This window comes from Chenopodium quinoa, unplaced genomic scaffold (assembly GCF_001683475.1).
Source record: "Chenopodium quinoa cultivar QQ74 unplaced genomic scaffold, ASM168347v1, whole genome shotgun sequence".
Taxonomy (NCBI): Eukaryota; Viridiplantae; Streptophyta; class Magnoliopsida; order Caryophyllales; family Amaranthaceae; genus Chenopodium; species Chenopodium quinoa.
In genome coordinates, this window is record NW_018742881.1 from 1346390 (window position 1) to 1372892 (window position 26503).

Here is a 26503-nt window from a genome sequence, read left to right on the forward strand (position 1 = left end):
TACTAGCATTTCATTGAATTAATTTATTCCTATTAACAATGAAATTATACATGTATAAAGTTATAGGGCAAATCATAAAATGTGGAGGTTGAAAGTAGCACAAGGAGAAAATGAGCCTTACTTATTTACTACCAACAACTTAATGGGGCGCCAAACTTGGGAGTTTGATCCCAACTATGGCACCCCCGAAGAGATAGAGGAGGTTGAAGAGGTTCGTCGTAACTACTATAAAAACCGCTTTCAAGATAAGGCTTGTGGTGATCTCTGTTGAATTGACTACCTTATATTTTGATGATTGACTTACGTAAAACAAACTCCGACTAATGATGTTTAAAAGAGTCTTGGTTAAGCAGAAGATTCAGGTTTGAAGTAATATGTTCCGGAGTAGGAACAAAAAAGTTTGGAAGACTTGATGATGAATGCAAGCTTTCAAGATGTCCTCATATCTCTATATACTTAGTTACTCAGTGTATGAACTTAAGAAACAAAAGTGTTGGAAGGAACTAAGAAGAAACATGAAGTTCCTGAAGGAACCTGAAGTTCCTGAAGGAACTTGACGATTGACGGATGACTCAGAAAAGTTTTTAACAGTTTTCAAAATCCTTAATTTAAGGAAGAGATAAAATCAGTTTGAAAATATTGGGATAAAATCAGTTGAAAAGATTTATTTTATAAATAAATAAAATCTAAATAATTCTTTAATTTAAAAGATAAATTTATTTTAAATTAATTAATTGTTTAAATATCTTTTTAATAAATAAATATTTATCTTTTTAATAAATGTTGTTTTAAACTGATTTTTGACTTGGTAAAATTCTGTTTGCTTAAAAACAGGATGCACGTTGGATTTGGGAGTCAAGTTAGTGAAATCATGGTTCTCAACTTCCTCCACTTACATCCCAACTTCCCAGTATAGGTGAACGTGGGATTGAGGGGGAAGTAGGAACATGATGGAAGCTTGGATAATCTCCCTATAAAAACAGATCAACGTTAAGTTTTGAAAGTGTGGAAAAACAATCTTAAGTATTCTGAGCATAGAGTTTCAAAGTGTTTAAAAGAGAAGTTCCTTCCATCCTTAGTCTCTTAAGTTCTTTAGAAAATACTTGTAATCATTGTGTAATTGGGTTTGGGTTGTGAGAGTTGTAAAGTGTGAGATTTGAGAGAGTTGTTTACACTGTACAAGTGATTCGGAGTAGAATCACAAAGTGTGAGAAACTGTGATTGAGGGATCACAGTTGGGTAACTTGAGTTCCTCACGGAACTTGAGTCTAGGCAACGTATTAGTGATTGTAAATCATTTTTACATAGTGAATTTATTCATTGCCTATCTCAGTGTCTTTTCTCTTAGTAGTAGATTTAATTCCGCAAAATTTACCATAGTCTACATACACTACAATTCACCCCCCCTCTTGTAGTATACATTGTTCTATCAATTGGTATCAGAGCAAGGAACTCGGAAAAGCAGGAAGCCTTGTCGAGTCAAGTTCCTGGAGGAACAATGTCAAAGGACGAGAGACTAGCTGAAGGTTACTCTACACAAAGACCACCACTCTTCAATGGGAAGTACTATGCCTATTGGAAGACAAGGATGGAGATGTTCATACAGTCCGAGAATTATCAAGTCTGGCGAGCTATCGAAGTAGGAGATTACGAGGTAACCAAGACCAATGCAGAAAATGAGGTAATTCCTAAACCTATCTCTGAATATGATAGAAATGACTTTGAGAAGAAAGAGATTAATGCTACTGCTAAAAAACTCCTAGTTTGGGGTTTAGGGCCAGATGAACACACTCGTGTTATGGGATGTAAAACAGCAAAAGAAATATGGGATTTACTAGAAATAACCCACGAAGGAACTCATGAAGTCAAACGTTCTAAAATTGATATACTGCTTTCTAAATATGAACGTTTTGAAATGGGTTCAAAAGAAACTATTCAAGAAATGTTTACTCGTTTTAAAAATATTACTAATGAATTAGTTTCTCTTGGTAGAGTTGTTCCTATGGATGAACAGGTACGCAAAATTCTAAGAAGCCTTCCTGAAGATGAACGGTGGAGAGCCAAAGTGGCTGCTTTGCAGGAATCAAAGGACTTTACAACCTTTAACCTTGAACAACTTGCAGGTTCCTTGATAACTCATGAGCTTCACCTATCAAACAAAAGTCAAGAAAGCTCAAAAAGCCGAGGAATCGCTTTAAAAGTTGCCCAACCAAGTGATGAGGATTCCGAATCTGGAGAGGAAGAAGCTGCCATGCTAGTCAGGAAGTTAAAAAAGCTGTACCGTAACAAAAGGTTTGGTGACCAAAAGAAAAGGAACTTCAAGAAGAACCAATACTCCAAGGAAACAGGAGGTTGCCACAAATGTGGGAACACAGATCACTTCATCAAGGAATGCCCTCTCTGGGAATCAGAAAAAGGAAAAGGCAAAATGAAGGAACACGGAAAATCTAATACTCCTAACTTTTCAAAATCTGATTACAGGAAAGCCATGATAGCTGCGTGGGGAGACACAAGTTCTGAGGATGAAGAAGAATCCACGGAAGAAGAAACTGCAAACCTGTGTTTGATGGCTAAACACAGTGAAAGGTCAAAGGAGGTAAATCTCGAACCTAAATTTCTGAAATCCCTGTCAAAAGACAAATTAATTTCTTTGCTCATAGAAACATTGGATGAATATAAAGAAATATGTCTTAAACTTGGACAAAATGAAAAAGCTCTAGAAATCTATAAGGATCATATGAAATATTTGAATAGTTCAAGAACAGATGTTCAGGGAAGATTCTTTGATTTGCTAGATAGAATAACTATGCTTAAAGAAACACTGGAAAGAGTCAAAAATGAAAATATCATGTTAAATGTTGAATTGACTCAGTATAAATTGCTATGCACTAACATTGATTCTAATAATGCTCTTCAATTGCCTTTAGTAACCTTTAATGATGATCTTGAAAATTTGAAAAAAGAATTGCAGGTTACTAAAGACAAAAATGAGTTCCTTGAAAAGGATCTAGAAAGAGCAAGAAACAATGAGAGTGTAATCCACATGGGAGTTCCAAAGTGGATACTTGAAGCTCAAACCAGAAGGACAGAAGGTTTGGGTTTCAACCACAAAAAGAAGAGTAGTAGTAAAAAGAAAAACTATGTGGAACTTCCTAGTGAGACTGTGTGTTCCTTCTGTGGCAAGTCAGGACACAAAGATACTGAATGCAAAAGAAAGGAACTTAAGTCCACTAAAAATATAGTTTATGTATGGCAAAAGAAAAATGAGTCTGCTGTATCAACGAAGGAACCCATGAAAGATGGGGTTCCTGAATCTAACCCTTAGTTTCTTTTGCAGGTCGTAGTGAGGGGGAACAACCAATGGTACCTCGATAGTGGTTGTTCCAAGCACATGACAGGAGATGAATCAAGATTTCTCTCACTGACGGCCTATACAGGAGGAACTGTGACCTTTGGTGATAATAAGAAAGGCAACATTGTTGCCGTAGGAAAAGTTGGAAGGTCAAGTTCCCAAGCTATTGATAACGTTTTTTTGAGTCGAGGGCCTCAAACACAGCTTATTAAGCATATCACAATTTTGTGATAAAGGAAACTCAGTAAGTTTTGATTCTGAAAAATGTAGCATCATTCAGAATGACACTGGGAAAGTTTTGCTGGAAGGAACTCGGAAAGGGAACACTTATACAGTGGATCTCAATACAGTTCCGAGGAACAACTTAACTTGCCTCAGTGTCATCGAGGATGATCCTTTACTGTGGCATAAACGTTTTGGTCATGCAAGTTTCTCTTTGATTGATAAATTAAGAACAAGGAACTTGGTAGAGGGACTTCCTTCAATCAAGTTCCTATGTGACAAAATTTGTGATGCTTGTGTGAAAGGAAAACAGGTCAGATCATCCTTTAAATCCAAGAAAATGGTGAGTTCCACGAAACCTTTAGAGTTAATTCATATGGATTTGTGTGGTCCTATGAGGATTCAAAGTAGAAGTGGAAAGAAGTATGTCTTAGTAATTGTTGATGATTATTCTAGATTCACATGGGTAATTTTTATGTCTAGCAAAGATGAGACTTTTGATGAGTTTGTCACATTTTTCAGGAGAATTCAAAAGTCCACCGGACATCAACTGATACACCTTAGATCTGATCATGGCACTGAATTTGAGAATTTTAAATTTGATGATTTATGCAGGGAACAAGGCTTAAGTCATAATTTCTCAGCTCCAAGAACTCCACAGCAAAATGGAGTTGTGGAAAGGAAGAACAGAACCTTAGAAGACATGGCTCGAACCATGTTAATAGCCAGCGATCTTCCAAGGAACTTCTGGGCAGAAGCCGTGAATACAGCCTGTTATATTATAAATCGTGTCATGCTAAGGCCTATATTAAATAAGACACCCTATGAACTTATGAAAGGCAGAAAACCGAATATATCTCATCTGAGAGCATTTGGTTGTAAATGTTTTGTGCATAATAATGGTAAAAGGAACATAGGGAAATTCGATGAAAGAAGTGATGAAGCCGTATTTCTCGGATATGCTACTAACAGTAAAGCGTATAGAGTTTACAATAAACGCACTATGTGTGTTGAGGAAAGTGTGCATGTTATATTTGATGAAACTAATCCACTTCCATGTACACAGGAACATGAGGACTATGACTTTGAAATTGGTCTAGTACGTCCTCAAGAACAAGAAGAAGATGCAGTAATTCCAAATAAGCAGCCAACTCGATTAAATGAAAATCATGAAAATCCAGAGAAGGAACTTGACATACAGACTGAAGTTCCTTCGAGAGAACAGCCTCAGAATGAAGAACCTGCCGAGGAACCAATAACACAAGAGGAAATCACTGAAGAAGAAGCAACAGGCTCAGGAAATCAGAATAGTCGAGTTCCTATCCAAACCTTCCAGCCCAAACCTTGGAAGCACCAAAAGTCACACCCACTGGACAAAATTATCAGTGACTTATGCAAAGGAACTCAGACTAGATCGCAAATGAGGAACTTCTGTGCCTTCAATGCTTTTCTATCTACTTTGGAACCTCGCAACCACAAAGAAGCCTCAGAAGACCCTGACTGGATTATAGCCATGCAAGAGGAACTCAATGAATTCGAAAGAAATCAGGTATGGCATCTTGAACCTAAGCCACTAGATAAAAAGGTCATAGGCTTAAAATGGGTCTTTCGAAACAAACTTGATGAATATGGTACAATTGTACTAAATAAGGCTAGGTTGGTTGTAAAGGGATATAACCAACAGGAGGGTATTGATTTTGAGGAAACATTTGCTCCTGTTGCTAGACTTGAGGCTATTAGAATTTTAATATCTTTTGCTGCTTTTATGGGTTTTAAACTGTATCAGATGGACGTAAAGTGTGCGTTTTTGAATGGTTTATTAAAAGAAACAGTTTACGTCGATCAACCCCCTGGATTCGAGAATCCAAATTTTCCAAACCATGTTTTTAAACTTGATAAGGCTCTCTACGGACTAAAACAAGCTCCAAGAGCATGGTATGAAAGATTTTCTAAGTTCCTTTTGGAAAATGATTTTAAACGAGGAAAAATTGATAAAACTTTGTTTTTAAAATCTAAAGGAACTCATCTTTTAGTTGTACAGATCTATGTTGATGATATTATATTTGGTGCAACTAACGAATCTTTGTGCAAGTACTTTGCTGACTTGATGTGTAGTGAGTTCCAAATGAGCATGATGGGGGAACTCAATTTCTTTTTAGGACTGCAGATCAAACAAACAGAATCAGGAATATTTATACATCAGCAAAAATATGTCAAGGAACTCCTGAAAAAGTATAACCTTGACAACGCAAAGACTAACCACACTCCTATGGGAACTAACTCTAGATTAGACGAAGATCCCTCAGGAACTTGTGTGGACCAGACAATGTACAGAGGTATGATTGGTTCCTTATTATATTTAACTGCAAGTAGACCTGACATTTCTTTTAGTGTTGGTCTTTGTGCTAGGTTCCAATCAAATCCAAAAGAGTCGCATCTAACTGCCGTAAAAAGAATACTGAGATATCTTAAAGGAACGGCAGACTTGAGTTTATTCTACCCACTAAGTGATACATTCGATCTCAAAGGATTTGCTGATGCAGATTATGCCGGAGACTTAGTAAATCGCAAGAGCACGTCAGGTATGGTTCAATTCTTAGGCTCTTGTCCAGTTTCTTGGAGTTCCAAGAAACAAAACACTGTTGCACTATCCACTGCTGAAGCAGAATATGTAGCTGCTGCTGCATGTTGCTCCCAATTAATATGGATAAAGCAACAGTTGCGTGATTTTGGCATAATTTTAGAATGTGTTCCTATATACTATGATAATACTAGTGCTATTTGCATCTCAAAAGATCCAGTACATCATTCACGTGTAAAGCATATTCATGTTAGGCATCACTTTCTAAAAGACAATGTGGAAAAAGGCTCTATTAAATTAGAATTTGTACAAACTGAATATCAAATTGCTGACATTCTAACAAAGCCTTTGAGTAGAGAAAAATTCGAAAAGATGCGATTGGAACTCGGAATGATAAAGCTGAATTGAGCAGTTCTTCTTGGAACCCCAAGGTATGTCTTAGTGAAACGACTGAGCATTGCTATATATAACCTTGGTGTGAAAAACATAATCTCGAATCTTGCAATGAACAAGCATGTAATTCTAATGAGTGTGTGATCATGTGATTATGTCAATAAAGAAGACAAATTAAGCCATATTATTTTCCAAGTTTTTTTTTAAAAGCTCTTTACAGGTCAACCAGTATTTTACTCTGAAGTAACTTACTGGCATTTTTATTTATCTTTAAATTTTTAATTTTATCTTTTTTCATCTTATAAATTCCAAAACAACAAAAAGATTTTTTTCTCAATTAGATTTTATCTTATTTTTATTTTTCTTTTTATTGTAAATAAATCACACAACCTTTCAACCTCCCCACTAACACGCTTTCCCACATTCACTCCCACATTCACTTCACCTAAACCGTCACTTCACCACACCCCTTAAACCGTCACTTTTTACAAACCCTTCAACTTCATCACCTATCATCACCCGTCACTCCCCACAAACCCCTCCTCACCTTCACGTTCCCACCAACCTCCATTTATACACTTCTCCTACTTTCTCAAAATTCACCCAACCATGAAAACCAACATAAATTCCAACCCCTTAGAACGACGATCCGGACGGAACTCACCATCAAAACCCGTCCCTCCAACTATGATAATCCCTTCCTCCTCTCACGCACCAAAACGCAAGGCTACTCAACCCAAGGAAAAACCAGAAAAAACTAAGGCCCGTCGCACCAAAGCCCGGCAAACCCGAAACGACAAATTCTTACTTGGGTATGCAATTGATCACTCATGGTGCACGGATTGTAAGTTTTCCGAAATTTTAGAGTTGTTGGATTATCAAAATTGGATATATTTGTTGGATGTATGTTCAAAGTTTCCAATTTATCCTGCATTAATGGATGAATTTTGCTCCTCTTTTGTTTGCGTTGATGGTGTATGTAGTGCTACGGTTGGTGGTGTGAATATTGAGTTTGATGCAGGTTATTTGGCCAAATTGTTTAAAACCCCAAATATTGGATATAGAACCTATGTCAAAAACAAATCCAAAAACACCGTAGATGGCCACAATGAAACCGAAATTGTCACATTTATTGGTGGAAACCCGAAAGTTACTACAACTAACCACAATGCCTTAACTCCTTTGCATAAACTATTGTTCAACATCATTTGGAGAGGAATTCTTCCTCGTTCCCAAAAACGCAGCACTGTAACCCTGTTAGATGCATCCCTTATCTTCTGTCTCGCAAAGAAAGTTAGCATTAACTTTCCTGCCTTAATGATAGCCCACCTAGACCACTGCATTCCCGACCTACACATACCCTATGGTTCCCTTTTGACAGTGGTGTTTCAGGATTTGAAAGTTCCTTTGCCACAAACCGAGACATACATTCTCAAACCTGAACACATCCTTCAAGAAAAATCATTGTTAAAGCTGAAATTAAAAGTGGTGAATGGGAATGTTTGTTTTGCATCTAATGTGCAAAGTGATTCCGAGGGGGAACACAGTGAGGGGGACGGAGACAAGAAAGAGGAAAATCGTGAGGAAAATAAAAATGAAATTGGAGAGAAAGAACCAGAGAAGGATTGTGAAGAAGAGGTAGAAGAAGTTAAGAGTGATGGGGTAGTAGAGAGTGCAAATGAGGAGGAGGAAGAGGATGATCAAGAGAATGAGACGGAGGAAGAGGATGCTCAGGAGGCATTACTGCAAGAGTTACTTCAGGAAGTTGGGGGTTCTGTCAAACACACCCCTATACCAGGCAGACGAAGGAGGAGTGTCAGACTTGCTTCATCCAAACCCAAACCCCTGCATTCTGAGCTTGTCATTGTTGAGTTGGATGAAGAATCAACTAAAGTTTCTGAAGGAACTTCCACCCAAGTTCCTCCGGGCCCCTCCTCTTCTGTTCCAGAGGGAACTCCATCACCACCTCAAATTCCATCCCCTGCTCACCACACCATACCTTCTCCCCTTGCTTCCCAGCCTTGTACTTCTGGTTTCGGATTCAGCGCTTTTAGCTCTGGTCCAAGTCTCTTGCACATCCAGGAGGAACTTCAGCATTTGTCCACTACACTTACACAGAGTATAACTACCCTTACCTCTAAAGTGGATCACTTGGCTACTACAGTTGAGGGGCTGCAAACTCAGATGATTTCTCTGGAAAATAAAATCAATGCTCATATGGACTCCTCATCCCAGGAAGTCAAAGCTACGGTGAAGGAACAGTGCTACAAGACCATTCTCAAGGCAATCAAAGATGTTCCTTTACCATGAAGCTCCTACCACTTCCACTCTCTGCCAAACATACCTACCCCACTGTCTCTTGTGATTTATGAACAATGTTCTTCTGTTCAGTTTTTCTTTTGTTAATTTTGGATCTTTTTTGGTTTGTTTTATAGATTTTGTTTTGATTCGGTTTGAAATCAATTGGCTTGATTTGTTTTTTAATCTGATATTCTCATTCTGGTTGCATATGAACTGTGTGCGCATGCTTAATCGTTCATGAATTCAGATTTACTACTCCCTCCGTAGTTTAGTACTATATATAGCATGCTCTTTCTATCATTTTGATAATGACAAAAGGGGGAAGAGAAGAACAAAACTCAGAAAGCTGGACTCAAACCGATTCCTCTTCAAGTCTTCATCGTTTAAGCAAAGGTATAAATCTCATAATTTATTAATTTGTAGAATAATGCAGACTTCTTAATACTTAGTTTATTTTTTTCTGTTTTGTTTATATAATTAGTTTACTGTTAATAGTTCCGAAATTTGCCTGGATGATTATTTTGTTTTAACCGAGTTTGTTTTTGTTTGTCATCATCAAAGAGGGGGAATATTGTTGAATTGACTACCTTATATTTTGATGATTGACTTACGTAAAACAAACTCCGACTAATGATGTTTAAAAGAGTCTTGGTTAAGCAGAAGATTCAGGTTTGAAGTAATATGTTCCGGAGTAGGAACAAAAAAGTTTGGAAGACTTGATGATGAATGCAAGCTTTCAAGATGTCCTCATATCTCTATATACTTAGTTACTCAGTGTATGAACTTAAGAAACAAAAGTGTTGGAAGGAACTAAGAAGAAACATGAAGTTCCTGAAGGAACCTGAAGTTCCTGAAGGAACTTGACGATTGACGGATGACTCAGAAAAGTTTTTAACAGTTTTCAAAATCCTTAATTTAAGGAAGAGATAAAATCAGTTTGAAAATATTGGGATAAAATCAGTTGAAAAGATTTATTTTATAAATAAATAAAATCTAAATAATTCTTTAATTTAAAAGATAAATTTATTTTAAATTAATTAATTGTTTAAATATCTTTTTAATAAATAAATATTTATCTTTTTAATAAATGTTGTTTTAAACTGATTTTTGACTTGGTAAAATTCTGTTTGCTTAAAAACAGGATGCACGTTGGATTTGGGAGTCAAGTTAGTGAAATCATGGTTCTCAACTTCCTCCACTTACATCCCAACTTCCCAGTATAGGTGAACGTGGGATTGAGGGGGAAGTAGGAACATGATGGAAGCTTGGATAATCTCCCTATAAAAACAGATCAACGTTAAGTTTTGAAAGTGTGGAAAAACAATCTTAAGTATTCTGAGCATAGAGTTTCAAAGTGTTTAAAAGAGAAGTTCCTTCCATCCTTAGTCTCTTAAGTTCTTTAGAAAATACTTGTAATCATTGTGTAATTGGGTTTGGGTTGTGAGAGTTGTAAAGTGTGAGATTTGAGAGAGTTGTTTACACTGTACAAGTGATTCGGAGTAGAATCACAAAGTGTGAGAAACTGTGATTGAGGGATCACAGTTGGGTAACTTGAGTTCCTCACGGAACTTGAGTCTAGGCAACGTATTAGTGATTGTAAATCATTTTTACATAGTGAATTTATTCATTGCCTATCTCAGTGTCTTTTCTCTTAGTAGTAGATTTAATTCCGCAAAATTTACCATAGTCTACATAGACTACAATTCACCCCCCCCTCTTGTAGTATACATTGTTCTATCAATCTCATATGGCGTCTCCAGGTTTAGCTACTACTAACTCCATCCTAAAATATTAGGCTATATTTGTTTTCAAGTTTGTCCCATTTACTAGAATATTTCTTTAATTTTATCCATCTATTAATTATTAACCACAAATTAGTTGATTGATTAATTGAACAACAAATAATAGTTCCTAAGAGAGAAAAACTTCAAGCAAACAATACCTCAAATGAAGGTAGGTGATGGGGAAGCGATCACATATGAGACCGCCTCGACGACCATTAAGAGAGCTGCTAATTACCTCATTGCTTTGCAAGCTGAAGATGGCCATTGGCCTGCTCAAGCTTCTTTTCCTCAATTTTACCTCCCTCCTTTGGTTAGTCATTTTTTATGATTGTTCATCAATATATATAGTATAAGATATATTTCGCACTTAACATACGAATTTTTTTTCCTAAGTGTTAGAGTAATATAAAATACTAATGACACAATTAAACAGGTATTTTGCTTAAACATAACAGGACATCTAAATTCTACATTCTCAGCTCAACATCGAACAGAAATCTTTCGTAGCATTTACAATCATCAGGTTGATTTTATATTCTTTATTCGTATAATATAATATCTATATTTTTGTAGTAGTACACTATTAAATTATACCCCATATGAAGATACTGATGTTGTTCATATAATATATAACACGTAATGAGAGTGAGGGATAGCTCAAGTGGTTAAATTAGAGCTTCCCTCTCGATTCCAGGAGATCCTGGGATCGATTCTCACCCCCGCCCTTGTGGCTCTTTAAACACCAAAAAAATATATAACACGTAATTGATAACAGAATGAAGATGGAGGTTGGGGATTTCATTGCGAAGGACATAGCACCATGTTTTGTACGGCGCTCAACTACATTTGTTTGAGGATACTTGGTGTAGGACCTGATGAAGGTGATGACAACGCGTGCCCTAGAGCTCGTAAATGGATCCTTGACCATGGTAGTATTACACATATTCCTTCTTGGGGAAAAATTTGGCTCTCTGTAAGTACCCTTAATTAGTACATACTTTTGCACAAGGTATTATTAATTTTTTCGTAATTGCATGTATTCTTGCTTGGAGAATTAATGATCAAAGACATGTCTTGTATACTTGTATAATATTAGCGTGCTTAAAAATAATAGTAACTCATAATAATATATTCGTGTATACCGTTTTTTATTATATATATATATATATATATATATATATATATATATATATATATAATTCAATTCTTTGTATAATTTAGAAGAAAGTAACATATTAATTATTTTGTTGTAGGGTAAAGCCTTGCATAAAGGAAATTAATTAGACCACCTGGACTTTATAACCTTGGTGAAACTGTGAGAGTGATTTATAATGATGAATGAACATAAAATAGTAACTTAGGGATCAATTAAATAACTTTGTGTTATTTGACTACAAAAGGTTTTGTTTACTGTATCTTCAGGTAATTGGTTTGCACGATTGGTCCGGATGCAACCCGATGCCACCTGAGTTACTGCTCCTTCCATCCTTATTTCCAATGCATATGGGTATGTAAGGGACTTCATAAGTTCACCCTAGTCCAATTATATTCATACCGAATCTTCTTTACGTTGTTAGAGGCAGGTGTGTCCAATGATTTTTTATTTTATTTTATTTTTAATTTGAATATTTTATTTAAAGACTTTAACGTAAATATTCTGTGTACTCAGATACATATAACAATTTTAAACATTCAAATATTATGATTATGTGGGGTGATTTTCAAAAATTTTATACTAAAATGTGATAACATGCATGTAGGTAAAATGTGGTGCTACATTCGAATGGTATTTATGCCAGTGTCTTATTTGTATGGGAAAAGATATGTGGGTCCAATTACACCACTAATTAAGCAGCTTAGAGAAGAACTCTACAAGGAACCTTATAAGCAAATTAGTTGGAGTAAAGCTCGTCATGCATGTGCTAAGGTAAGATATACGTTAGTCCTTCTAATTGCAAATTTGCAATTGCTTATGTGCTGTAGTGTCCAACTTCCAATTGTCTAATAGGAGTGATCCAAATTATTTAAATACTGTCTCCGTTACAGGTTAAGTGTAACAATTAGACATTTTCCATCTTTGCTTTATGTCACATCGTTGCACATAACCTGTAATGGAGGTAGTATTGAATATAATATACTACATCCGTTAAATGTTATGTGCAACTTTGAAATATTTTATATCTCACAAATAATACCCCAAAGTTGCACATAACATTTAACAAAGTTAGTAGTTGTAATAATCTATAATTCCAACCATTTACACTGTTGCAAATGCAACAATTGAATAAATAATCCCTTCGTTCTAGTCTTTTAGATTAATTATAGGGTTAACATCAAGTGAGCATTATGCAAAATCAAATGAAACGAGACATATATTGCAATCAATCAGAAGAAAATGAGGGAGCAATTAATACAATTATCACATTTAATTACCAATTACATTAATGATATAACTAATGATCGTGATTATACAAGGACAGGAAGATCTCTATTACCCTCATCCATTGATTCAAGATTTGATTTGGGACACTCTTCACTATTTTGTGGAGCCTTTCCTTACTGGATGGCCCCTAAACAAGTTGTTTCGAAAGAAAGCTTTGGAGGTTACTATGAAGCACATACATTATGAAGACGAAAATAGTCGTTACATAACACTTGCGACTGTGGAAAAGGTAACAATTGGATGTTACCAAGTAGCAAGTGATTGTTTTTTGTTAAGGATTTTTTGACTTTTACCACCAAAAAAAATCAAAAAAATGTTTTTTTATCACCAAAACTTCTAAAACTTTTATTTTACCACCAAATAAAAAATTAAAAATTGTTTTTTACCACCTGTCATAAAAAACCTAACGGAATTTTTTAAATTCTTCGATTTTCGTGTCAAACACATGCTCTTTAGGGGTTTTGGGGGCACTTTAGTTCTATGGAACCAATTTGAGGTCAGAATTGACAAAAAATGATCGAAATGTCTCGTTTTGCGTGTTTAAAAAACCTCGATTTGCGTGAACACACAAAATGAGGCATTTCCGATCATTTTTTGTCAATTTTGACCTCAAATTGGTCCCGTAGAACCAAAGTGCCCCCTAAACCTATGAAAAACATCTTTTGCGCACAAAATTCGAAGGAATTTTTTTTAAACCGTTAGATTTAACGGTTTTCTTGACGTTTGATGGTAAAAAACAATTTTTAGAAATTTTTTTGGTGGTAAATTAAAAGTTTTAGAAGTTTTGATGGTAAAAAACAATTTTTTGGTTTTTTTTTTGTGGTCAAAATTTCCTTTTGTTAATTCATAGAAAACCACACAAAAGAGTGCCAAAACAAAATTTGAAATTGATTATGTGTTTGGTATAATGGTATTACGTTTTTTAGAATCTTATTAACCAATTGACCTAGTTGACAAAAATAATTATATAATTGTGATTACACATTTTATGGCTATTGATGTTAATTGTAATATGTCTTTATTTGTTTATAGGTGTTATGTATGATGGCATGTTGGGTGGAAGATCCCGACGGAGATTATTTTAAGAAGCATCTTGCTAGAATTCCTGATTATATTTGGATATCCGAGGATGGATTAAAAGTGCATGTAAAATTTCTCTTTAGGCTAAATCCATGCGACAAATATTTTGTCGTAAAATTATTAATTTTATTCAAGAAAATCATAATATATACAATATATTTTTTTTATTGAAAAAATAGGGTATTGGGAGCCAACAATGGGATTGTGGATTATCTGTCCAAGCATTGTTAGCTTCAAATTTGGGTCTTGATGAAATTGGACCTGCTTTAAAGAAAGCTCACTTCTACATCAAAGAATCACAGGTGGTACACATCTTTAAATAGAAATAATTCAACAAGATTTTACGTGACTATATATGTTTATCTTACATGTAAATCATATATACTCACAATATATGACCAAATGCTAGTGTAAATCAAATTTCAATACTGTAATATTGAATGTTGGTCTGTAAAAAAAAAAAATACCATTGCTAAATCGTTAGTTAAAATGTAGATAAAGGATAATCCATCGGGAGACTTCAAGAGTATGTATCGACACATCTCGAAAGGAGCTTGGGCTTTCTCTGATCGAGATCAAGGTTGGCAAGTTTCTGATTGCACCGCTGATAGCCTTAAGGTAGACCGTTTATTTTTTGAAATTGTTATACATAGCTCTTAGTGCTACATTATACTCCCTCTATTCCTATTTTTTTGCTCCATAATTAAATTTTGTGTCAACTTTTAATAACTTTGACCACAAATTCCCATTAATTATAAGTAATAATATATTAATATAGTCATGTGAGATTTTGTTAGATTCATCTAGTTGTAAATACTAATAATATCAAGTTTTTATAATTTTTACGCTTATATAATTATAGATATATACATTCTAACTCATATCTCGAAGACCATAAAAAGTCAAATTAAATGGGGCAATGAAATAGGAATAGAGGGAGTATAAGGTACTTAAAACAGAGAAAAAAAAAGTAACATTAAGTACACTAAATTGCTCATGATTCTGTAATACATTCTTAAATTAATACCAAATTTTAAAATATATTAATTAATTACTTATTCTTTATCCCGAAGGATTACATGTGGCATTACTATTATTTATTTATTTATTTGTGTGAAGATGAAATAGTTAAATAAAATATTTCAAAATAATCTAGACCAAGGGGTTAGGTATTTTTCAATTCTTGCATGTAACAGGTGGATAGGAAAAAAATAAGTATATTTAAGAGTTTTTTTTTCACTCATTTGATATTTTAGTCTGATTTCAAATATAAATAAGTAAAGATTTATCAAATGGAAAAAAAAAAAAATCACCCTTAGATACTCGGTACACCTATATCGACTATATATATGCATCAAGTGTATATTAAAATTTTGAAGGTTTTTCTTTTCTTTTATTTATTTTATTTATTTTTTTTAAGAATGAAGGGGTTGTTTAATTTTCATTTATGTCAATTTTATTCAATTACCATTATTAACTATGCATGTGTTTTATTCATTGTTAAGTGCTGCTTAATCTTATCAACGATGCCCCCTGAACTTGTTGGAGAAAAGATGGACATTGAGTGTATATTTGACTCCATCAATTTTTTGCTTTCATTACAGGTAAACTTGTCATTTTTTTTTGGGTACATTATTTTCATATTATGATCTTCAAGACTATAGTTTAGTACAAGAAGAAGAAAAAAAAAAAAAAAAAAAAACCTTCAAGGCAGGGTTAGTTATTATACATGCACATACATACACATTCCATTATACCAACACAGTCGATTGTATAAAAAATAATTATGATAATGATAAACAAAAACTATCAAAAGGCAAATTTCCTACCAAATTATACATGTCACAATTCTCCCAAACTCCCATGAGTAACTAAAATAATAAAAAAAAAATTCATTGCCAAAATTCTTAGTATTGTACTATTGTACCATACATGTCACAACTGTTCATCTTAATTTCACTTCAAGTTTAATAAGTTCAGTTCAGAAAAAAAAAAATAAGTTTTTATAAGTGTTACTCAAGTACAAATTATAATTAAAATATGTTTTAAGTTAAGTTTAGATAAGTGAAAATCAGGTGAAATAAACACACCCTTAATATGTATACATTTTTATACATATAAGTTGCAATTTAATATAGTGTAACGTTTTTAAGAATTTGATCTGATGCAATGATATCAATGACGCTTTTTAAACCAATTTAAAAGAGAACATGATACCATGTCGATCACAATGTCTCTCCCTTAATTATATTCTCTTATCATTCAAAAATTTAATTACTTGCAGAGTAAAAATGGAGGTGTTACTGGCTGGGAGCCAGCGAGAGGTCAAAAATGGTTAGAGGTGAGTAAATGATAATTAATACTCGTAATATCTTAGGTTATGCACGTACATTATCTTGAGATGTCTTGAAATACAACTTAAATTTGAATTTCAAAAAATAACTATGCTAGGTTGAGACGATATATGATGGAAAATAATTGACTATTGATTAATATTTTGTAAAAAGATAGTATGTTTCTACGATATATATAAATATGATGGTTGACATAATGTTCTATTTTATTTTGTAATTCGTCAGTTCTTAAATCCTACGGATTCATTTGCCAACGTTGTTGTCGAGCACGAGTGAGTATTCAAATTTACTAGTAATGTTAATCACAAATTCAAGACTAACTATATTTTTTGAGTTTTGAATGAATTGAAGAATAACAAGATGATGCAAATTATAGGTACATTGAGTGTACAAGTTCGGCAATTCAAGCTTTAGTATTGTTCAAGAATTTATACCCAAGCCATAGGAAGAACGAGATTGAAACTTTCATCACAAAGGCAACCGAATTCATTGAGAATTCTCAATGCCCTAATGGATCTTGGTATCGTACTATATATATCATCATCGATCATGATATTCTTGATGATGAAAATATGATTACTATTTTCTCATTATGTCATATACTACGTACCTCCGTTAAATGTTATGTGCAACTTTGGGATATTAATTGTTAGATATAAATTATTTCAAAGTTGTACATAACATTTAACGGATAGTATATAATCCGTATACTGATTATGTCATGTAACTTGAACAACAAGTAACATGTCAATCACTAATATGGATGGATCAGAGGTAGTATATTACAACATCGATTAATTGCAATAATACTCTTTATAGGTATGGAAATTGGGGGAATTGCTTCACGTATGGGACATATTTGTCTCTTGGAGGGCTAGTAGCAGCCGGAAAGAATTACGATAATTGTGTAGCCATTAGAAAAGGTGTTGAATTTCTTCTAGCAATACAAAAGATAGATGGTGGATGGGGTGAGAGCTACCTTTCATGTACTAAAGAGGTAATTAAAATTATGACTTTCATGTCATAATTATGTACAAGAACTTTTTTAAACGAAGTATATATTAATTTGCACCTACATATGATGAATGGCTTTCATGGATGAAACAAAGGAATTTGTGCCACTAGAAGGAAACTCGAATGTGGTTCAGACTGCATGGGCTTTGATGGGTCTACTCCATGCTGACCAGGTATATAACCAACTTATATTATGTGCATGTATGTGATATTTTGAATTTGTGATCAAACCTTATTATACTTAAATATATAAAGAGTTAAAGGTAAATAAGGTGATAGCTCTATGGTATGGATTTCAATTATCTTACCATGTATTTGATAAAAGTTTAGAGCGTTTAGAAAATACTTCCACCAACTTCATAAGTTTGACTCACTCTACATATTTGGGTTGACTTTACTTTATTTCATTTTTTTTTATAAAACCTCGTTTACTATTTTATCACCCCTATTTCCCACACTATTTGATAGAGTATAAAACACAATAATTGGTTTTAATACAAAGCTAAATTTGTGATAATGTTTAAAACCTAATCAAAGGCTTCATTTAATAAAAATCTAAACGTGAGAAAAAATATATATATATATTGATAATGAGTTCAAATTTCCCTCACCCTGGCCCCTTATTTCTTGCTTGTGGAATATTTAGTGTTGGGTATGAAGGTGTGTGAAGGAGCATGATAAAGTGTATAATTAAAAATCAATCATAGATTTCATCCATCACTGTATTTTATATGAAGTAAAAACTTATTGACTAGTAGTGTATAATTAAAAATCAATCATAGATTTCATCCATCACTGTATTTTATATGAAGTAAAAACTTATTGACTAGTTGGATTCTTGCAGCTCTTAAATAAATAAAAACTACTTTTTTTTCCCTCTCTATCTCTCTCTAAGCCTATATGCACTTATGTACTTCCTTCAACTTTTTTAATTTGCGTGAAAAAACCCAAATAGGTCTATAATAAAGAGACGGAGGGAGTACTTAAAAAACTTGATTTAATAACTTGATTAAATTTTTATTAGGCGAAGAGGGACCCTATTCCTCTACATCGGGCAGCAAGACTTATGATCAATTCACAACTAGATAATGGTGATTTTCCACAACAGGTAACTCAATTAATCTCCCACATAGTCATTATTGGTTTCAATCAATGATACTTATTTGATTATTTCGAAATATAAACTAATTATATTTGTCAATTGCTGTGATTTTAATTTTGTTGGAAAATAGGAATCAACGGGAACATCATTGAAGAATTGCATTTTACATTATCCAATGTACAGGAATTATTATCCGTAGTTGGCACTTGCTGAATACAGAAAGCTTGTTCCATTACCTTCAATCAACTCCTTTTGAAAAAAATTGAATTTATCTCAAGGGAAGCTAACAATTTCATAATATCTATCATGTAGATGTTTGTGCTAATGCATAAGATGGTTAATCAACGTGTTTTCGTTTGTAGTTTGCTAGTTTGTTTTTATTTTTCTTTGGCTTTGTTCCTCTTTTGAATGAGAAGAAAAAAAAAAAGGTTATAATCTCTTTGTTCCTATTTGCTATTCTTGTTTGATATCTTTAAGGATTCAATTGCAAATTTGATACACAAATTTCTGTATGTGGCACGGTGTGGCCAGCCATTATTATTATTATTATTATTATTATTATTATTATTATTATTATTATTATTATTATCACAACTCTTCTCTCTCCTCTTTTCTTAGCTTCTTCTTCAAGCCAAATAACATATCACCAACAATCATTTTTCTACTCCACCCATTTTCTCTTTCTTCTTTTCTTAGCTTCTTCTTCAAGTCAAACCACACATCTCCAACGACCATATCTCTATCTCTCTCCTCTTTGCCAAATTGCTGCAATTAAAGTCCGAAATTGTAGAAATTGGGTGCCAAATTGCTGTGAAAAATTGTGATTAATTATCCTTAAGATCATCAACAATATTTGAAGTAGTGAAATCGATGAGAACCAAAGAAATTTGAGATCGTTTTCTTTGTGAAATCTTAGATCGAACATTCTACGTCAAAAATTGTAGGGTGTTACTGGTTTGATCAGGGGTTACTTGTAAGGTGTTAGTGGTTTGGTCCGGGGTTACATGTAGGGTATTATTTGTTTGGTAAGAGGTTACTGGTTTTGGTCAAGAGTTACTTGTAAGGTGTTACTGGTTTGGTCGGGGGATACTTGTAGGGTGTTACTGGTTTTGGTCAAGGGTTACTTGTAGGGTGTTACTGGTTTGGTATGGGGCCTACAAGCAACCCTTGAATAAGTAACAGGTAATCATTGAATAAGTAATTCATACAAGTAACCTTTGAAGTAACTCATATAAGTAACCCCTGAATAAGTAACTCATACAAGTAACCCTTGAATAAGTAACTCATACAAGTAACCCTTGAATAACCCATACAAGTAACCACTGGAAAAAAAAATACAACCCCTGAAAAGAAAAAAGAAAAAAAAAACAAGTAACCCCTAAATAAGTAATCCATACAAGTAACCTCTGAATAAGTAATCCATACAAGTAACCCGTGAAAAAAAAAAATACAAGTAACCCCTGAAAAATACAAGTAACCCTAACAAAACCAGTATCCCCGTTACGCGTGTGAATAGTAACCCCGTTATGCGAGCGTCTGAATCCGTTATTTTACTAAATTGGCAGCAGGCCACACTGTGTGGCCTGCTGCACCAAAAAAGCTATGAATTTTATATACATCTTGATAAGCATATATCTATGAATAAAAATATACTCATATGAAATTTTATTGAGTTGTCTTGATGTATAAATTGTAACTAGATAATGCCCGAGCCATACTCTGGTTTTAAAATTAATACGGAAATGTAATTGAAATACAGAAGTCTCCATATAAATGCAAGCTAATAGTTAACTCATAAATAAATGAATAATGAAGTTTGTTAATTAATTAAGAGCACGCCCCCATTTATCTCCCCGAACCCCGATTAACAAACCAAGTATATCCCATGGCATAGTCGTAAATAAGTCCTGAAATCTGAATAAAAAATAATAAATTGTACAAAAGCAACTTGCAAAATCAGAAAAAGTAGGCCTGCCATGTCATATACGAAAAGTAACGTCTGTTACATTCGAATTGACGATGTTGGGTTAAATTAACTCATGGTTAGAAGATGATAGTACTTTTCAGATTACTTTTTCCCCTTTTATCTGCAAACACACTGAAAAGGTGAGTGAAATTGAGAGGTTCAACAATGGCGATGCTCATTTTTTACAACTTGTGCGTGTTTGTAACTCTTGTAAGTTGGAATATGGACTTTTAATTTTTTCATTCACCACACCTTCCCACCAGCTGAAAAAGGAGGGGAATAAAAAAAAGCATCTGAAACCATCTTGAAAGCTCTCTGAAACTTTGGTGATAATGGAAGGTCAAAGTGAATTATAGAAGAGTGTCGGGAGGTGGGTTTGTCGGAGAAACGCGGTGGGTGGAGAGAGAATGATGGAGGTTTACGGTGATTGATGATGAATTGATGACAATGGGCATCGGGTTAGTTTAACCCAAGGTTACCTAGGCGTGGATAAACGTTTGTGTACTGTCAAGTGGTATAAAAATTACTTTCCGACTTTACCCTGCTTTTGCAACGCAAAATTACGAAATTAGGGCTGGATAAACACTCCAAGTTTATCTAGGAGATAAACTTGAATTCTCTCATTAAGTAATTAAAAGTGTGTAGAAAAATGTGCATAATAATTAAAATTAATAATTTTGTAAATAAAAACCAAAAAAAAAAAAACATGTTTTAGGAGGGAAAATTCCCTCCCAAAAAGATCTTTTTTTTTTTTTTGAAATTAGTCCTAAAGGACACAATACACTACCTCTGGTCTAATTTACTCGCAACAAAAGAAAAGGGGTATTACTTGTGAGACATAAAATATTCCTTTGTTGCGTGTAAATTGGAACAAAGGTAGTATAATTAATTAAAGTCATACGACATTTACAATAGACAATCAACGATAATGAAAACAAAACTAACTAAATCAAACAAGGATTGATCAGGGAAGAGACAAGAATCCAAATACATAAATATAACAATTCGACACATTATCGATTCGTTGTCTCATACAACTTTTTGAGTAGATACGTCGTCGCTTCATAATTTTGTGAAAAATAAAATTCTTGTGTTGATTTTGTAACTCGAATCTGAGCAATAATCAATTGTAGCCCTGCACAACTAGATATCAAATTAAGCTCAAATAACACCTTGTCATTCGAAGGAGATCAAAAAAATTCTTGTCTTTCGAAGGAGATAAACCCTTTCTTTAGAGGGAGACATTATTATAAGGAAAAAAAAACCCAAAAAAGCAAACAAAGGTTGGGGCTTTAATTTCCACCGGTGAAATCAGATAGAAGTCCTTTTGAAATTAACAATGGATGCTAGAGTTTAGGAGAGAAGAGAGGGAAAGGAGGAGGCTAGCCACAATATATCAATATTTTTGTTAGATTTTTTTTAATTAATATATATTTTCAAAATATTCAAAAAAAACAAAATCTTCTTTAGTATAGAGTAAATTTTTGATAAAATAGTATAGAGTCACCCTTATTCTAAAAAGTTAGGTATTCAAATCTCCTTCTTCTTTCAATTTTATATGGAGTTTGTGGTTGTGCAATGATCAAGATTGTTGAATTTGAGTGCTGATGTGGTATAATGAGTTGTTTGGGAAGGTAACATGGCATGATAAAAAGGGTCTACGAAGTTTGTGTGCTGTAATGATCAAAATTGTTTGAGTGTTGATGTGGCATAACGAGAATTTTTTTTTTTTTTTGCTTTTTTTTTGTTTTTTTTTTTTTTGACGGGGCATAATTAGAAGTTGGGAAGGTGATGTAATGTGACATAATTGGAAAAAGGGTCTACGTGACACATCGATATTTTTAGGAACGTCTTTTAATATATCAGTACAAATTAGTTAATAAATAATTAAAGAATAGATTATTTATAATATATTTATATTTTTTCTCTAATATAACGTAATTTAAGTAATTTTGACACAATTAACCGCTAATTGATTAACAATAGAATTTAATTACATTGCCTCACCACCGTGGCACCGTACACCACCATACTCTCATCACCCTCCCCTCTAACCGCCTTACCATCAAAAACACCCAATTCCTATTTGCCACCCCGGGCTCTCCCCCCTTTTCTGTCCACATTCTCACCTCTCCTTCCCCACCCTGAAACACCTTGTCGCACCCTTTAACTCACACGTTCTGAATTTTACTCATATGTTTTAAACTACTGTAACTCACATGTTCTGAATTTTAAACTATACTTTCTCTGTTTCTGTTTAGTTGGCGCGTTTGATTTAGACACATATATTAAGGAGAGGAGAGAGAGTGAGAGAAAATGAAAAAGCAAGTGGAGCAGCTTGTAAATGTAAGGTAAAAAATTTACCCTAAAAGGAAACGTGTCAACTAAAAAAAAATTCCTAAAAAGGAATACGTGTCAACTAAAAAGAAACGGAGGTAGTATATGTTTTAAACTAATTTAACTCACATGTTCTCGTATATATGTTTTAAACTACTTTAACGCACATGTTCTCGTATATATGTTTTGAACTACTTTAACTCACATTTTCTGATTTTACTTATATGTTTTAAATTTTAAATCAATGTTCTTAAAGTTTTCCTCAATTTTTCTAAATCTTAAATTATATATTCTAAATTTTATTTATATGTTCTAATTTTTTATATGGTTTTTAATTTTTACTCACACGTTCTCATTCTAAAATCAAATATTGTAAATCATAATAACTCATGTATTTGTTAAAAAAATTTAATCACGTCTCAGCTCCTAAATTTCTACTTTTTTTTTTTTTTTTTTTTTTTTTTTTAACCTATGTATATTTGTGGTCTAAACAGTGTATTGAGAAATGTGTATAATCACAATGATGCAACTGAGAAATTACAAAGTATATTAAGCCTTAACGTGTTTCTATAATTTGTGTCAAAAAAAAAAGAGTTTCTATGATTGTACTCGGTGTTGAGTTGTAAATTGATGACATGGCACATCATTTAGTAATTAGTATCCATGCATGACGTGCTATTACCATTGTTTTTAATCTCTTAAGACAATGTTTAATTTGCCATTTTATTTTTTTTGAGAGAATTATAATTTGCCATTTTATATCATTCATGAATCATGATTGTTAATTTTTCATTCGAAATGTTGAGGATAATCCTAATTAAATTAAATTTGTGAATTAATTCCTTTAGCTGTAATGTTAATTTTAAATAATGTTGAGCTATGTGTTTATTATATGGACGATGATTGAAGGTAAATTTGGTGACAAATGGATCAGTTGACAAATGGACCAGTTGACAAATGGACCGTTGGTGGATGAAGGTGGATGAAGCATCATAAGCATCATCCGACCAACCTCTGATCCACTGTCATCTCGAGTGTTGAGTGAAGAAGGGAAATGAAAAGAGTAAACTAACATAGTGACATTAAAGAGGAAAGCAAAACTGAAAGGCTCCAAGTTCACTTGATAGTGTGATACTAATTACAGAGGGATTCTTGGTAAATAACTAAATACCCATGTTGTATGATCATCATACAACATAAGGGTATTTTTGTCATTTTTAAAAAATTAAAATTTCAATGATATATTTCGTGCTAGTTTAGTCTCGTGCGTTGCACGCATTGAGTAGCCATTACGAGTATCTGTTTAAACAAAAAAAAGAAAAGTCATAATCTCATTAATTAATTTTGAGAGAAGCACCGTATTTATTTAGTTTTGGAATATAGAAAAAAAAAAAAAAAAAAAAAAAAAAAAAAAAAAAAAAAAAAGAGGACGATGTCAAAAATAATTTATGCGGAAAAATTTTTAATAAGAAATTGACATGTATCCCTTAATGATGTCAGCATGTTTTGTTTTATTACTCCCTTCGTTTTTAAATACTTGCTTCATTTCTCTATACGCGGAGTTTTAAAAGAAATCGGAGAAAGTAATAAAATAGGGATGTAGTGGGGTGAGTAGAAGAATAAAAAATTGTATAAATTAAAAGTAGTGGAGGAAATTGGATGAGAGAGAATATATGTTGGATCACTAGGTAAGAAAAATTAATTTAATATTGTAAAAACTTTTCAAATAAGGAAATGGAACAAGTATTTAAAAACGGCCGAAAAAAAAAGTGGAACAAGTATTTAAAAACGGAGGGAGTAATAGTTACGGAGTAATAGATACCATTAGAAAGATATATCCACCTCTATTGAGGATATATTTTAGGGAATATTAGGATATATTTACTTAGCATATTTTGTGCTAAGATATCTTTTGATATTTATCTTTTTGGTAGTTTCCTAATCCCATGTTCATAGGGTTAGCTTGTATTATATATTCTTGCGTGAACATCAATGAGGATTCAAGCCTTGTGTTTTGATATTTAGCATGGTATAAGAGCAAGGTTATTTTTTTCTCACATAAACACAGTCATGGCTGGCGGTGATACACCACCACCGCCACCACCACCAAAAATTGAAACCAACTCGCCTTTTTATTTAGGGGCTCATGATAGACCGGGTGATTTTATCACGCCGATTCGATTGAAACTAGACAACTTTGATGCTTAGAGGCATGCTGTATATGTTGCTTTGTCTTCTCGTCGAAAATTTGGGTTCTTGGATGGAACCATCACCGATTTTGTGCCACCCGCAACCAAGGATGATTGGGTTGTGGTGCACTGTATGCTTGTTTCGTGGCTCATGAACACGATCGATCCGGAGGTAAAATCTATGCTTTCTAATTATGACAATGCTAAGCGTCTGTGGGATGATTTACATGAACGTTTTTGTGTAGTAAACGGTCCTCGTATTCAACAATTAAAGGCTCAAATTAATCATTGTGAACAACCTAAAAATATGTCTGTTGCAATTTATTTTGGTAAATTAAAGGTCTTGTGGGATGAACTTGCTAAGCTTGAACCTTTAATTAATTGCAAATGTGGAAAGTGTGTTTGTGATATTGGCCGACAACATGAAAAACGCCGTGAGGATGATCGGCTGCAACAGTTTCTACTTGGTCTTTGTTCTGAGTTTTATGCTCAAACAAGGTCCAATATTTTGGCTCAAGATCCCTTACCTACGTTGAATAAAGCCTATCATCAGGTTTCGCAAGAGGAGCTTGTGCGTGGTTTTGATCGGGTTCGAGAGGACCCGCCTCCTGCCATGGGGTTTGCTGTCCGTACAGGGGCTGCAAGTCGTGGTCGCGAAGGGTCGGGTTCTGTTTGTGGCAAGTGTAAAAAGATGGGTCACGAGACATCAAGTTGTTGGTCGAACAAAGTGTGTAACCATTGCAAGAAAAGGGGTCATATTGAGGCCAAGTGTTTTGAGCTACACGGCTATCCTCCTACCATGGGTGATGGTAGCCGGGGGGGAAGTCCTCTAGTGGTCGTAGTCAAGGGTCGCCTCGTGCTAATGCTGTATCAGGTTCGAATACTTCCTCTCAAGGACAAGTGTTTTCTAGCGAACAATGGAAAGCAATTACGGGTTTGTTTGGTAATGCCAAAGTTTCTGAAAATCGCTTGAATGGTAAGTTTGATGTTTCTTCTTGGATTATTGACACAAGGGCTACACACCATGTTACAGGTGAAAAGGCTTGGTTGTTTGATACACAAAATTTTGAGTGTCCCGTTGTTTTACCTAACGGAGATACTGTGGTTGCTTCATTAATTGGATCGGTTCGATTATCCGACAAGATTACTCTAATCGGAGTTCTTTATGTTCCACACTTGAGTTGTAATTTGTTATTTGTCTGATGATCTTAATTGTATTGTCCAATTTTAACCCTTGGTGAACCATGTCGGTGTTGAAGTACCTTCAAGCTTGGAATTGTGGCATCGTCGTATGGGTCATCCTTCCGAGAAAGTAGTTAAGTTGCTTCCTCATGTTAGTAGTAATAAAGAGAGACTTGATAAGGGGTGTGAAGTGTGTATGCGTG

General features: G+C 33.9%; 1 protein-coding gene across 5 annotated transcripts; it reads left to right on the plus strand.

The window, feature by feature from the left end:
- The first annotated feature begins 79 nt into the window (after positions 1 to 79).
- Positions 80 to 18825, plus strand: LOC110726784 (beta-amyrin synthase-like). Of its 5 annotated transcripts, none has more exons than XM_021906300.1 (19): positions 80 to 266; positions 1049 to 1062; positions 10758 to 10943; positions 11067 to 11156; positions 11409 to 11606; positions 12056 to 12140; positions 12394 to 12560; positions 13114 to 13305; positions 14109 to 14222; positions 14336 to 14458; positions 14652 to 14774; positions 15662 to 15760; positions 16441 to 16497; positions 16736 to 16782; positions 16887 to 17030; positions 17330 to 17507; positions 17620 to 17697; positions 18549 to 18632; positions 18757 to 18825. In XM_021906300.1, the coding sequence occupies exons 1-19, from the start codon at positions 80 to 82 to the stop codon at positions 18823 to 18825; spliced, it is 2235 nt and encodes a 744-aa protein (XP_021761992.1). The 5 variants fall into 5 exon arrangements, with proteins under 5 accessions (XP_021761992.1, XP_021761991.1, XP_021761987.1 ...); XM_021906299.1 differs by lacking the exon at positions 1049 to 1062 and adding an exon at positions 1623 to 1639; XM_021906295.1 differs by lacking the exon at positions 1049 to 1062 and adding an exon at positions 10596 to 10609.
- The last annotated feature ends 7678 nt before the right edge of the window (positions 18826 to 26503 follow it).